At 42.2% G+C, this 13,438-nt stretch overlaps 1 protein-coding gene across 4 annotated transcripts in view; it reads left to right on the top strand.

The window, feature by feature from the left end:
* The window catches only part of LOC141086301 (zinc-regulated GTPase metalloprotein activator 1B-like), a 347,538-nt gene that overhangs the window by 300,071 nt on the left and 34,029 nt on the right, over positions 1-13,438 (top strand). For all 4 annotated transcript variants that reach the window (XM_073572259.1, XM_073572258.1, XM_073572261.1 and 1 more), the window contains one exon: positions 3,153-3,201. In XM_073572259.1, coding sequence (XP_073428360.1) covers positions 3,153-3,201 — 49 coding nt within the window. The remainder of the gene's footprint in view (positions 1-3,152; positions 3,202-13,438) is intronic.

Raw genomic sequence — 13,438 nt, 5'->3', positions numbered from 1 at the left:
GGTATCCAGGAGTCGCGCGGCTCCTAGATACCTGATGTTTACTTTGGAAACCAGTGTGTACGCCGGTTTCCATGGTAAGCAGCGGGTATCCAAGAGTTGCGCGGCTCCTGGATACCTGACGTTTACATTAGAAACCAGCGTCCAGCGTCGCTGGTCCTGATTGCTGGGGCTGTCTATGTGACAGGTCAACAGCGATCAGCCGAACGATGTCCCAGCGATCCCATCATGTCGGATCGCTGGGACATCGTTTAGTGTGACGGGGCCTTTAGCTCTGCTTGAGTGGACAGGTTCCTCAGTATGTGTGTTTCGGGAAAGACCTGTCATTCAGTCAGAACCATGCAAGTCAAACTTACCATGACTAGTCTGATGGCATGACCCTACCTGAATTTGCTTGACAGACAGGTCTTTCAATATGTGTCTGTCAGGAAAGACTTCTCAGGCAAGTAGAGCTGAGCGGGTATATGGTCTCCGTGAGTATTTCACCAGATTTTTCCCACTTGACGCTGCTTGACGAACAGTTATTTTTCTCTATGTGTATATTGGGAGAGATCTCTCCGTCAAACAGCTGGGCTGGAGAAGCCAGTCAGGACCTGCCCTCCATGCTCAATCACCTTGTTTCCCGCTCCTTGTTCATGATATATTTTCTTTGAAACAGTACAGTTTAGGAGAACCATATATACACTCCTCAACATAGAAATTGCAACACCAAGAAGGAAAATGTATGGAATTATGGAAATTGCAACAATGATGGACATGTTAAAGGGATTGTCTTCTCCAAATCGATGTCTGCAGTCATCATGTGTGACTTCAGACTTGTGAATCCCCCCCAGCGTATGTACTGTGCACTGTAGGGATTCGGCAGTTTCTGAGCCGCGTTCGGAGGTTATGTATGCATAATACATACTCCCGGCCAGAGCCCGTCCAAAGGGTGCGATCTCGCTCCGTACAGCATTCATGGCAAACTATAGGGCTCGGCCTCGCTCGTTACCAGTGTAGGAAGTTAGGTCGCACCCACTGGATGGACTCTGGTCGGGTGTATGTATAAAGCCCCCGTTACACATAGCGATATCGCTAGCAATATCGCTGTGACGTAGCAGCGATATTGCTAGCGATATCACTATGTGTGATACTTACCTCTGACCGGCTCCCCCGCTGGTTATCGCTGATCGTGCGAGAACGTCCTGGACCATTTCTCGTCGGGCGCTCCCTGTGGCGCCGACGAGCGACGCGTGCACGCGGGCGGGAGGACGTCAGGATCGCCGCGTCTGAGAGGTAAGTAGCGACCCCCGACCCCTGCTATGTCGCTGGTGAGATCTGCCTGTGTGGCAGCTCACTAGCGACCACTTAGCGATGCACCAGCGATCCATATCGTTGTCGGGATTGCTGGTGCATTGCTAAGTGTAACGGTATCCTTATACATACATTCCCTTCAGTCTCGGCTCAGAAAACGGCAAATCCCCGCAGAACACAGTGCATGCTCTGGGGGGATTCATAATTCTGCAGTCACACAGAGTGACTGACTGCAGACTTATCGATTTGGATTGGACAAGCCATTTAATGCTAGGTAAATGATGAAAAAATGAAACAAAAATGGTCAAAGCAATTCAATTTATTGAGTATCGACTGTGAGCAGAATAAAAGACCAAGAAATCAGCTCACCCTTGAGAATAATCCAGATAAGTTTTGGCAAAATGAAGAACAGGATCACGTTGCTGCAGAACATCAAGAATGGAAGCAGAAAGAAAATATCCAACTTCAAATACAGATGCATAGAAGTAAAATTTCTTCAAGTGTGAGCACCATGCACAGTAATACATGAACCTACATGCCTTGGCATGCTATCCTAGCAATGAGGTTATTAATGGTTTTCTGAGGAATGTTCTGTCACACTGACAATTGCTAGCAAATGATATCTCAGATATTCTTAATGGGGAGACAAGTCTGGAGATGCTGCAGGTCATGATAGCATGTTTAGACCATGCAGGCTGCTCACAGTAGCATGAACAACATGCAGCCTAGTGTTGTGTTGAAAAATGGCTCCTTGCACACTTTGGAGAAATGGCCAGACCAAATCACGACCACTAATTACACCGAGCTGCTAGTGTACCTGGAATGAAGTATATAGGGGTCCATTAATTGTGCCACCCCACACTATAATCCCAAGATTAGGACCGGTGTGATGTTCCCTAGTGAAGGCTTCTTCGTGGCAATTGCCATATGGTCTCCAGACCAATCTGCAGCTATCATTGTGTTTAAGACAAAAGCGGGTAGGACTCATCGCAAAAGATGATAGTCCTCCATTCCAGCCTCTGATCTCCATCTGGAGGCCACTTTGTCAACGCCATGAAGAGGCCTTATTGAAAGAACATCATACCTGTCTGGGATTATGTTGCGGGCTGGATTAATGTATGTTAGCCAGACCCCTCTTGTTTTAATTCCAGGTACAATAGCAACTTGGCTTTACATTGCTTTCTTCATGGAAACAGTGGTACGGGCAAGTGGCCTAGGTGCCATTTTTCAACATGACAACTCCAGGTCATACGTTTCTTATGGGACTGTTAGGAGCCTGCATGGCCTACCATGGCTTGCAGCATCTCAAGACCTGTATCTAGCACATCTGCAATGTCTTTGGTTGGGAACGGCAAAAGGAGCTACCAGCAGTGGATCTTGATGATTTGTGTGGCCAAGTGCATTCAACATGGCAGAAGATTCCTCAGATAACCATTGATAACCTCAATAATTACATACCAAGATATGTAAGCATGTGTATATCTGCTTGTGGCACTCACATTCGATACTGAATAAATTGGGATGTTTTGAAGATTAGTTTCCATTTTTTTTCCATCATTCACATGTCATTAACATAGTTTATCTATCCATCCTGTGATCTTCTTTATTGGCGACTTATCCTTTTTGGTGCTGTAATGTTATGAAATGTATATTTGTAATGATGGAGCCTATCTCTGATTTATGTTGCCCGTTGTTTGGGCAGCAAGAATCACCTTACAGGTTCCTCATAATTCCTAAAAGTCAAAGCTCACAGTAGTTATTTTTCATTTTAAGTGAAGGTTTGCATGAATTACGTTTGTGTATTGCTAACGGTAATAATATAATATGATGAAGTCATAATGTACAGTATTTATATTTTGTAGTTTACAGGAGAAGCTGATCACCACTAGTGGTCATCCACATTTGGATAAGGTATGTGGCACAATGACACATTTGTTTTATAATGTTTCTTCTAAGAATAGTAAACGTTCTTCTGTGATTGTAGAACATTGTTATAATAACTAACTAAATAAAACAAGTTATTAATGGCTATCCATTAAATAGAAGTGTGGGAATAATACAAACGGTAACGTTAAATGAACAAATCCATATTAATGCTTCCAAGAATAGGGTTTTCCATTTTTGCGGAACAGTTACAAGGTATGATCTGTATCCAGTCTTATATCTGTCATTTGTCACGCAGAGCAGTCATAGTCTCTGACAACCTGATTTTAGAATAAGCTTTTGCATTTTACTTGTTTCTACAGAATGGCAATAATAATTTCCTCCTCATTTGTAAGATCCTGGATCGGCACTTAAGCTCTTATCAGCTGCAAATCAAGCAATGTGAATAGGCTTCCTAGACTGTGGAAGTGTTTTCCAAGTGCATAATACTGTTGGAAGCACACAATGGCAGCTCAGAGGTCTCTTGCTGGGGGATAGTCTCTATTTCTTTTTTCATTGTAATGAGAGCCTTCATTTTAAAGGCACAGCATTACACAGTGAGATACATAACAATGTGTAGCTTCCTCGATATTCTACTCTTAGTAGGTCTCATTCACTCATCAGTATGTTTGATCAGTATTCCATCAGTATTTGTATCCCAAAACCAGTAGTGAAACATATAGCGCAAAGCTTTAATTGAAAGACTGACACCTTTTCTGTGTTTTGGAGACGCTCCTGGTTTTGGCATACAAATACTGATGAAATGCTGATCAACAATACTGATATGTGAATAAGGCCTAAGGGCCCCATCACACATAGCGACTCACCAGCGATCCCGACAACGATATCAACTTGTCAGGATCGCTGGTGTGTCGTTACATGATCGCTGGTGAGCTGTCAAACAGGCAGCTTCACCAGCGATCAGCACCAGCGACGCCGAGCGCACAGCACCGCTATGTACTTTAGTTACCAGCGCGCTGATGGAGGGAGCTTGTAACCAAGGTACACATCGGGTTTCGCTGTGGAGTCGGTAAGCCAAACCTCCGACTCCTCAATTTCCCTTACACCGACTCCGACTCCCACACATATTGCTTATATTTAGGTGAAAAATGTATTGTAGTACAATGTGAACATCAGACATTGAATCATTTCTATGATACAATAATAAAGATATTTAGATAGAACAGAATATATATTTATTGGAATACAACTTTAGAACACAAAAAACTGTAATAAATTGTAAATATGTAATACACTATGCAATATCGATTACATATATACAGTACAGACCAAAAGTTTGGACACACCTTCTCATTCAAAGAGTTTTGTTTATTTTCATGACTATGAAAATTGTAGATTTACTCTGAAGGCATCAAAACTATGAATTAACACATGTGGAATTATATAATTAACAAAAAAGTGTAAAACAAATGAAAATATGTCTTATATTCTCGGTTCTTCAAAGTAGCCACCTTTTGCTTTGATTACTGCTTTGCACACTCTTGGCATTCTCTTGATGCTTCAAGAGGTAGTCACCGGAAATGGTCTTCCAACAGTCTTGAAGGAGTTCCCAGAGATGCCTAGCACTTGTTGGCCCTTTTGCCTTCACTCTGCGGTCCAGCTCACCCCAAACCATCTCGATTGGGTTCAGGTCTGGTGACTGTGGAGGCCAGGTCATCTGGCGTAGCACCCCATCACTCTCCTTCTTGGTCAAATAGCCCTTACACAGCCTGGAGATGTGTTTGGGGTCATTGTCCTGTTGAAAAATAAATGATGGTCGAACTAAACGCAAACCGGATGGAATAGCATGCCGCTGCAAGATGCTGTGGTAGCCATGCTGGTTCAGTATGCCTTCAATTTTGAATAAATCCCCAACAGTGTCACCAGCAAAGCACCCCCACACCATCACACCTCCTCCTCCATGCTTCATGGTGGGAACCAGCCATGTAGAGTCCATCCGTTCACCTTTTCTGCGTCGCACAAAAACACGGTGGTTGGAACCAAAGATCTCATATTTGGCCTCATCAGACCAAAGCACAGATTTCCACTGGTCTAATGTCTATTCCTTGTGTTCTTTAGCCCAAACAAGTCTCTTCTGCTTGTTGCTTGTCCTTAGCAGTGGTTTCGTAGCAGCTATTTTACCATGAAGGCCTGCTGCACAAAGTCTCCTCTTAACAGTTGTTGTAGAGATGTGTCTGCTGCTAGAACTGTGTGGCATTGACCTGGTCTCTAATCTGAGCTGCTGTTAACCTGCGATTTCTGAGGCTGGTGACTCGGATGAACTTATCCTCCGCAGCAGAGGTGACTCTTGGTCTTCCTTTCCTGGGGCGGTCCTCATGTCAGCCAGTTTCTTAAAGTAATGATGGCCACTCGTTTTTCTTTACTTAGCTACTTTTTTCTTGCCATAATACAAATTCTAACTGTATATTCAGTAGGCCTATCAGCTGTGTATCCACCAGACTTCTGCACGGTGGGAACCAGGCATGTACAGTCCATCCATTCACCTTTTCTGCGTCGCACAAAGACACGGTGGTTGGAACCAAAGATCTCATATTTGGACTCATCAGACCAAAGCACGGATTTCCACTGGTCTAATGTCTCTTCTGTTTGTTGCCTGTCCTAAGCAGTGGTTTCCTAGCAGCTATTTTACCATGTAGGCCTGCTGCACAAAGTCTCCTCTTAACAGTTGTTGTAGAGATGTGTCTGCTGCTAGAACTCTGTGTGGCATTGGCCTGGTCTCTAATCTGAGTTGCTGTTAACCTGCGATTTCTGAGGCTGGTGACTCGGATGAACTTATCCTCCGCAGCAGAGGTGACTCTTGGTCTTCCTTTCCTGGGGCGGTCCTCATGTGAGCCAGTTTCTTTGTAGCGCTTGATGGTTTTTGCCACTGCACTTGGGGACACTTTCAAAGTTTTCCCAATTTTTCGGACTGACTGACCTTCATTTCTTAAAGTAATAATGGCCACTCGTTTTCTTTACTTAGCTGCTTTTTTCTTGCCATAATACAAATTCTAACAGTCTATTCAGTAGGACTATCACCTGTGTATCCACCAGACTTCTGAACAACACAACTGATGGTCCCAACCCCATTTATAAGGCAAGAAATCCCACTTATTAAACCTGACAGGGCACAACTGTGATGTGAAAATCGTTTCCGGTGACTACCTCTTCAAGCTCATCAAAGAGTGTGCTAAGCAGTAATCAGAGCAAAAGGTAGCTACTTTCAAGAACCTGGAATATAAAACATATTTTCAGTTGTTTCACACTTTTTTGTTAATTATATAATTCCACATGTGTTAATTCATAGTTTTGATGCCTTCAGAGTGAATCTACAATATTCATAGTCATGAAAATAAAGAAAACTCTTTGAATGAGAATGTGTTTCCAATCTTTTGGTCTATACTGTATGTGTGTGTATATATATATATACAGTATATATATATATATATATATATATATATATATATATATATATATATATAATTATCCAATTCTGTCTGTAATGGAAATCCCGCCTTGCTGATTGGTCGCGGCAGTTAGGCCGCGACCAATCAGCGACAGATGCTTAGTCACGGCAACACGGCTGCATTGCTTATTGTACAGGCACATTACAGCCGTTAAAGGCATCACTGCTGTGTCGCTCATTACACAGGCACAGTCCTGTACATATTCTGGAGTACAATACATTAGGTAACAGCAGAACAGTGACTGCAGCTCTGGGTGTAACTTGCGTACAATACATTAGGTAACAGCAGAAAAGTGACTGCAGCTCTAGGTGTAACTGGAGTACAATACATTAGGTAAGATCTGAACAGTGACTGCAGCTCTGGGTGTAACTGGACTACAATACATTAGGTAAAAGCAGAACAGTGACTGCAGCTCTGGGAGTAACTGGAGTACAATACATTAGATAACAGCAGAACAATGACAGCAGCTCTGGGTGTAACTGGAGTACACTACATTAGGTAACAGCAGATCAGTGACTGCAGATCTGGGTGTAACTGGAGTACACTACATTAGGTAACAGCAGAACAGTGACTGCAGCTCTGGGTCTAACTGGAGTACAATACATTAGGTAACAGCAGAACAGTGACTGCAGATCTGGGTGTAACTGGAGTACACTACATTAGGTACATCAGAACAGTGACTGCAGCTCTGGGTGTAACAGGAGTACATTAGGTAACAGCAGAACAGTGACTGCAGCTCTGGGTGTAACTTGCGTACAATACATTTGGTAAGATCTGAAAAGTGACTGCAGCTCTGGCTGTAACAGGAGTATAATACATTAGGTAAGAGCACAACGGTGACTGCAGCTCTGGGTGTAACTGGACTACAATACATTAGGTAAAAGCAGAACAGTAACTGCAGCTCTGGGAGTAACGGGAGTACAATACATTAGATAACAGCAGAACGGTGACAGCAGCTCTGGGTGTAACAGGAGTATAATATACTAGATGGTGGCCCGATTCTATCGCATCGGGTAGTCTAAAGTCTCTTCCGACGGCCCCCGGACTCTTTCTCTCCTCAAAAAATGCAGGAAAAACGCTGTGTGTGAATGTAGCCTTAGATCAGGAATAGAACAGTCATTTATAGGACATTTCATAACTTTCCTAAATCCCTGTGAGAAAATATTCAGCACATTCTGCATTGAACTACTGTACCCAATTTATTATATATTTTAGGAGTCGGTCCATTTTATACCGACTCCACCAAAATGAGCTCCGACTCCACAGCCCTGGTTTCTAAGCACCGTGCTCTGCTTAGAAACCGGACGTTTACCTTGGTTACCAGCATGCTGATCGCTGGTCGTTGCTCTCACGCCTGTCACACGCAGCGATGCGTGCTGGCCATCAGGAGACCAATGACCCAAAAAAAGTCCTGACCTTTCAGGAACGATCAGCTATAACCGGCAGGGGGGCCGGTCGCTGATAGCTGTCACACACAGCGATCTCGCTGGTGAGATCGCTGTTGTGTCGCAAAACTTGTGACGGGGGCTTAAGAGTGTCTATAAGGGTTGCAAGCATTAAAGCATGTCCCATCAGACTCTAATATACTAAAGTGGTTTGCGAAAGTATTCATCAACCCTCCCCCTTGGCATTTTTTTTGTTTTGCTACCTCACGATTTGAAATATCACTGTTTTTTTTTTAAGGGTTTGCAGCGGTTCATGTAAAGAACATGCTTACAACTGTGAACATTTGGTTTTTCTTTTTATTGTGACGCTAACAAAAAATAGGACTAAAATAATTGAAAACTTCAGTATGCATAATTATTCACCCCCCCTAAAGTTAGTACTTTGTAGAACCTCCTTTTGTGGCAGTTACAGATGCAAGTCACTTAGGATAAGTATCGGCTTTCCACATCTTGCCACTGGGATTTTTGTCCATTCTTCAAGGTAAAGCTGCTCCAGCTCCTTCAAGTTAGATAGTTTCCTCTGTTGAACAGCAATCTTCAAGTCTGACCACAGATTCTCAATTGAATTAAGGTCTGGGCTCTGACTAGGCTACTCCAAAACATTTACACTTTTCCCCTTAAACCACTTGAGTGTTGTTTCAGCAGTATACTTTGAGTCATTGTCTTGCTGGAAGTTGAACCTCCATCCCAGTCTCACATCACTGACAGATTGAAACAGGTTTTGCTCAAAAATATTCCTGTATTTCGCACCATTCATCTTCCCCTCAATTCAGACCATTTTCCCCATCCCCATAGCATGATGCTGATACCACCATGTTTCACTGGGGGGGATGGTGTTCTTGGAGTAATGAGCTTTGTTGTTTTGGCGCCAAGCATAGCGTTTACCTTGGTGGCTAAACAGTTCAATTTTGGTCTCATCTGACCACAGCACCTTCCTCCATACATTCGGGCAGTCTCCCACATGTCTTTTGGCAAACTCAAGTTTTGTGTATAAGTGATGGCTTTTTTGTACCCATTCTTCCAAATGCAATTCTGGGATGTATTATCAGAAGCATACAGTCTAGATCACATGAAGTCATTATTGCCCTCTACTCCTCTTTGGTCAGACCTCATCTTGAATACTGTGTCCAGTTTTGGGCACCACATTTTAAAAAAGACATCAACAAACTGCAGCAATTTCAGAGAAGAGCGACCAGAATGGTGACAGGTCTGCAATCCATGTCCTATGAGGAAAGGTTACGGGATTTGGGTATGTTTAGCTTGCAAAAAAGACGACTGAGAGGAGACTTAATATCTGTCTAGGAATATCTCAAGGGCTGTCACATTGTAGAAGGATCATCTTTGTTCTCATTTGCACAAGGAAAGACTAAATCAATGGAATGAAACTGAATGTAACGAGACACAGATTAGACATTAGAAAAAAACGTTTTGACCGTTAGGGTGATCAATGAATGGAACAGGCTGCCACGAGAGGTGGTGAGATGTCCTCCAATGGAAGTCTTCAAACAGAGGCTGGACAGACACCTATCTGGGATGATTTAGTGAATCCTGCTTTGAGCAGGGGGTTGGACCAGATGACCCAGGAGGTCCCTTCCAACTCTACCATTCTATGATTCCATAAAGGCCACCTCTATGGAGTGTACGGCTTGTAAGGGTCGTATGGACAGATGCTCCAGTCTCTGCGTCGTAAGTCAGCAGCTCCTTCAGGGTTACTTTTGGTCTCTGTGCTGCCTCTCTGATTAATGCCATCCTTGTCCGGGCTGAGAATTTTGGTGATTGGCCCTCTCTTTGTAGGTTTGTTGTGGAACGATGTTCTTTCCATTTGATGATAATGGATTTGATGGTACTCCAGAGGATCATTAGAAATTGGAATATTTTTTTTTATAACCCATCCCGGACTTGTGCTTCTCAGTGACTTTGTCCCTGACTTGTTTGGAAATCTTCATGGTCTTCATGGTGTTGTTTGTTTAGTGGTGCCCCTTGGTTAATGACCTTTCAGAAAAGGTGTGCATATACTGACAGACCATGCGACACTTAGATTGTACACAGGTGGACTTCCTTTCACTTTATTGCTTTCACCAAATTTTTTTTAGTTATTTGGTCCTTATGCAATAGTTTTTTTTTACAGCAGCAGTTTCCTATGTTACAGAATTGCAATGTATCTGTAAAAAAACAAATGCTATGCTGTGGCTTCGTATGTCACCCTATTTTTTTTTTTTTTTTTTTTTTTTTTTACACACATACTTAAATGGGTGAGGTTCATCCGGCACACAAAAGAAGTTAGTGCATGCCGCCATTTTTTTCACAAACGCAGATTTGGTCAGTGAAAAACTTCGCTCATCTGCACTGCCTCATTTAGTAACATTGGTCCTAGTGCTGTCGGAGAGCACTCGTGCCGATAATATGAGCCCTTCCATTGCTACTCATAAAGAAAGTAGGCGATATGAAGATATGAGGGAATGGTGTTTCACAGAAGAGATTTATCAATGTGAACCAGTGCTGTACTTCAAAGCTCCAGTTAGGTGTAACATATCTGATATCAGAATTCTGTTATCAACCATTTCCCATTTTCCCTTCAGAGCCTCTCCATTAAAAAGTGGCTACAAGTCAGACAGATTAGATTAGGTTAGAGCTACGCAGCAGAATGTACTGCATTGTGTACACTGATTTCATCTTCTGTAGCTACAGAGCCATTGTCGTTGCAGCCTCATGCTGACCAACTTGGCCACTATTTAGGGCCAGTGTTGTGATTTTAAATACGATATATTAGTTTTTCACATCTGCCCATATTGGAATTTGTCCTACACTTTTTCAATGGTTCCCTTGTATTAACAAAGTAATGTGTATTTAGCTGGTTCACTATGATAAAAACTGGCTTTTAGGTATTGAGTCAAGCTCCTTGCATCATAATGATTGGGATGTTTTTGTTATTTCTCCCCACCCGCTGTGCCCTCCAAGCCATTGTGAGGGCTACTAGAGCCCCATTCTCTTGCCTCTTTACTAAGTTTCAGAATTGATTTGCATGGGGAGCTCTTCATCACTATTACTCAGAAACAAATGGGTTAAGACTTGCTGTTCCTTACATTTTATGTCCAATTTGTTGGCTTCCAGACACATATCCACTGACATTAGTCCAATGTGTACAGGGTGCTTTACTCACCTACCTCAGTGACTATGTGCATGTACACTGCAGGGAGCACAGTGATCTAGACAAAGGAAATTCACTTTTTATACTGTGTATATGGGACATATATAATAAGTAGCAATATTAATTGTTTTTAACAGGCTTTTCTAATATGGTATACATTTATTAAGGGATGCATTTGTATATGTGCAGACCTGTCAAAATTGTGTAATACTTAATTTCCCCATATGGGGGCACTGTAAGGAAACGGAACAGTTCCCACAAGATTTCCCCTTGGATTTCAATGGATTCATACTGTCACAGTGGTGTGGCATCCTGTGACCAGCCTATTGAGATCCTTTCACCAAACGAGGAAATAGCACTTAACATCAAAGGCCACATTCAGGCAAGGACTACACAGGGTAGTGAAATGATGATCTTCCGCTATAAAACAGCTGTACATATCCACCAATAAATAGAATTCTTATAGAAAACAGGTCATAAAACATTATAGTTACATTACTGATATACCATAGATATATACAGTATGTTCCAGGCCAAGTGTGATTGACTATAAACAACGCAGACGAAGATACAAAGAAATCTGTCAGCTGACTGCAACATGTGTACGGCATGCTCAGGAAATATATATATTTATTCATATATATTTCTAGTATATTGGCAATGCTATTATAATGTTTTATGATATCTTCGCTATAAGAATTGCATTTATTGGTGGATATGTAGGAATGATTTGATAGTAGGGCTGTTCACTACTGTATTAACGTGACATAGACAGAGACCTATACTCTAGGGCAGGCTGTCAATCAGGGTCGGGGGCATGGTTAGAGCGGCCGCTCTGTATACTTAGAGCAGTGACTGAACCCGCAACACCCAGTGACTGAATACCGAATTCTGCGGGGGGGAATAAACTTCATTTTCTTCCCGGTATGTTCCACTACTTGTAGGTGTCGGACAGCATAATAACACTGTTAACCTGCAGGTTAATAGCGGTTTTTTTCTGGTGACAGGTTTCCTTTAAACTTATGGGCTTCTATATCTTCTGTCATAAACATTTATTTGCGCCTTTATGTTGATACCCAGATATTTAAATTCAGACACCACTTGTATGTCGGAGCTGTTGTTAGAATCTATTTCGTTTTGACCATCCGCCATCTTGTTGTGGTTTTCAGGCTGCTGTCTTTTGCAGATCCGTAACAGTTGTCATAGGAAGATATGTTATGTCTATTGTCTAATGGTAGTAGCACTGATGTGTTCAAATTAATTTTAAGACCTGAATATCTACTGAATCTCTCAATGGTCTCAGTAGCTACTGGTGGTATTAGAGACTTCCGCCAAAAACAATGAAGTATCATCTGCATGAACAGAGACTTTCTCTTCCATAGATCCTCTGCAGAAGCCAACTATATACGGTTGTCGTCTAATAATTGAAGCAAGTGGCTTAATGGCCAAAGACAAGAAGGTAGGGGACAAGGGGCATCCTGTTTGGTACTCCTAAATAAGTTCAAAGGCTGGTGAAAATTGCCCATTTATCATTACCCTAGCCACTGGTCTCCCATATAATAATGTTATCCTTGAGATACTGCCCATAAAAATTCACATTCAATGGAATCAAGTGAACATTTTATTCTATCCCCCGTGTTATCTACTGGGATTTGAAGATTAAGGCGTAATCTGCAGATCTTTATAGCTGTTGATCTATCTAGTGGGCATGAAGCTCGACTGATCAGTATGTATTACCTTGGAGATCACCTTGTCGATTAATACTTTGGCTATGATTTTTATTGAGTAACAAAATCATTAAAGAAATCAATAACAATAAATAAAAAACATGCACAAACAGCAGATTAACATAGTGAATTCAGGGGGGGGGACACAGGACATGCAAGATTCAAGTCGTTGTCACATCATAAACCTATACATTCAGGTTCCGCTACAAAAATCTGTGAAAATTAGGTTGGGTATATCTGCACCATTGAGATGAACATTTTCAACATCCCAATGTATTGCATCTTGCGTGAGAGATAGTTTGAAGGTTTGGCTCAGATTGGCACAAGATTCGATTTCCACTTAGAAGACACTGCCTAGCAACAATAAGGTTTAGTGAAGCGGTATCCACACTGAGCAGTGATGAGGCAGTGACCCAGCAAAGTTCAAAGCAAAGACTC

Source organism: Dendrobates tinctorius, unplaced genomic scaffold (genome assembly GCF_039654945.1).
Source record: "Dendrobates tinctorius isolate UK_male_01 unplaced genomic scaffold, ASM3965494v1 ptg000031l, whole genome shotgun sequence".
Taxonomy (NCBI): Eukaryota; Metazoa; Chordata; class Amphibia; order Anura; family Dendrobatidae; genus Dendrobates; species Dendrobates tinctorius.
Note: the sequence above shows the minus strand (reverse complement) of the source record. Positions and strands in the feature narration are given on the sequence as shown.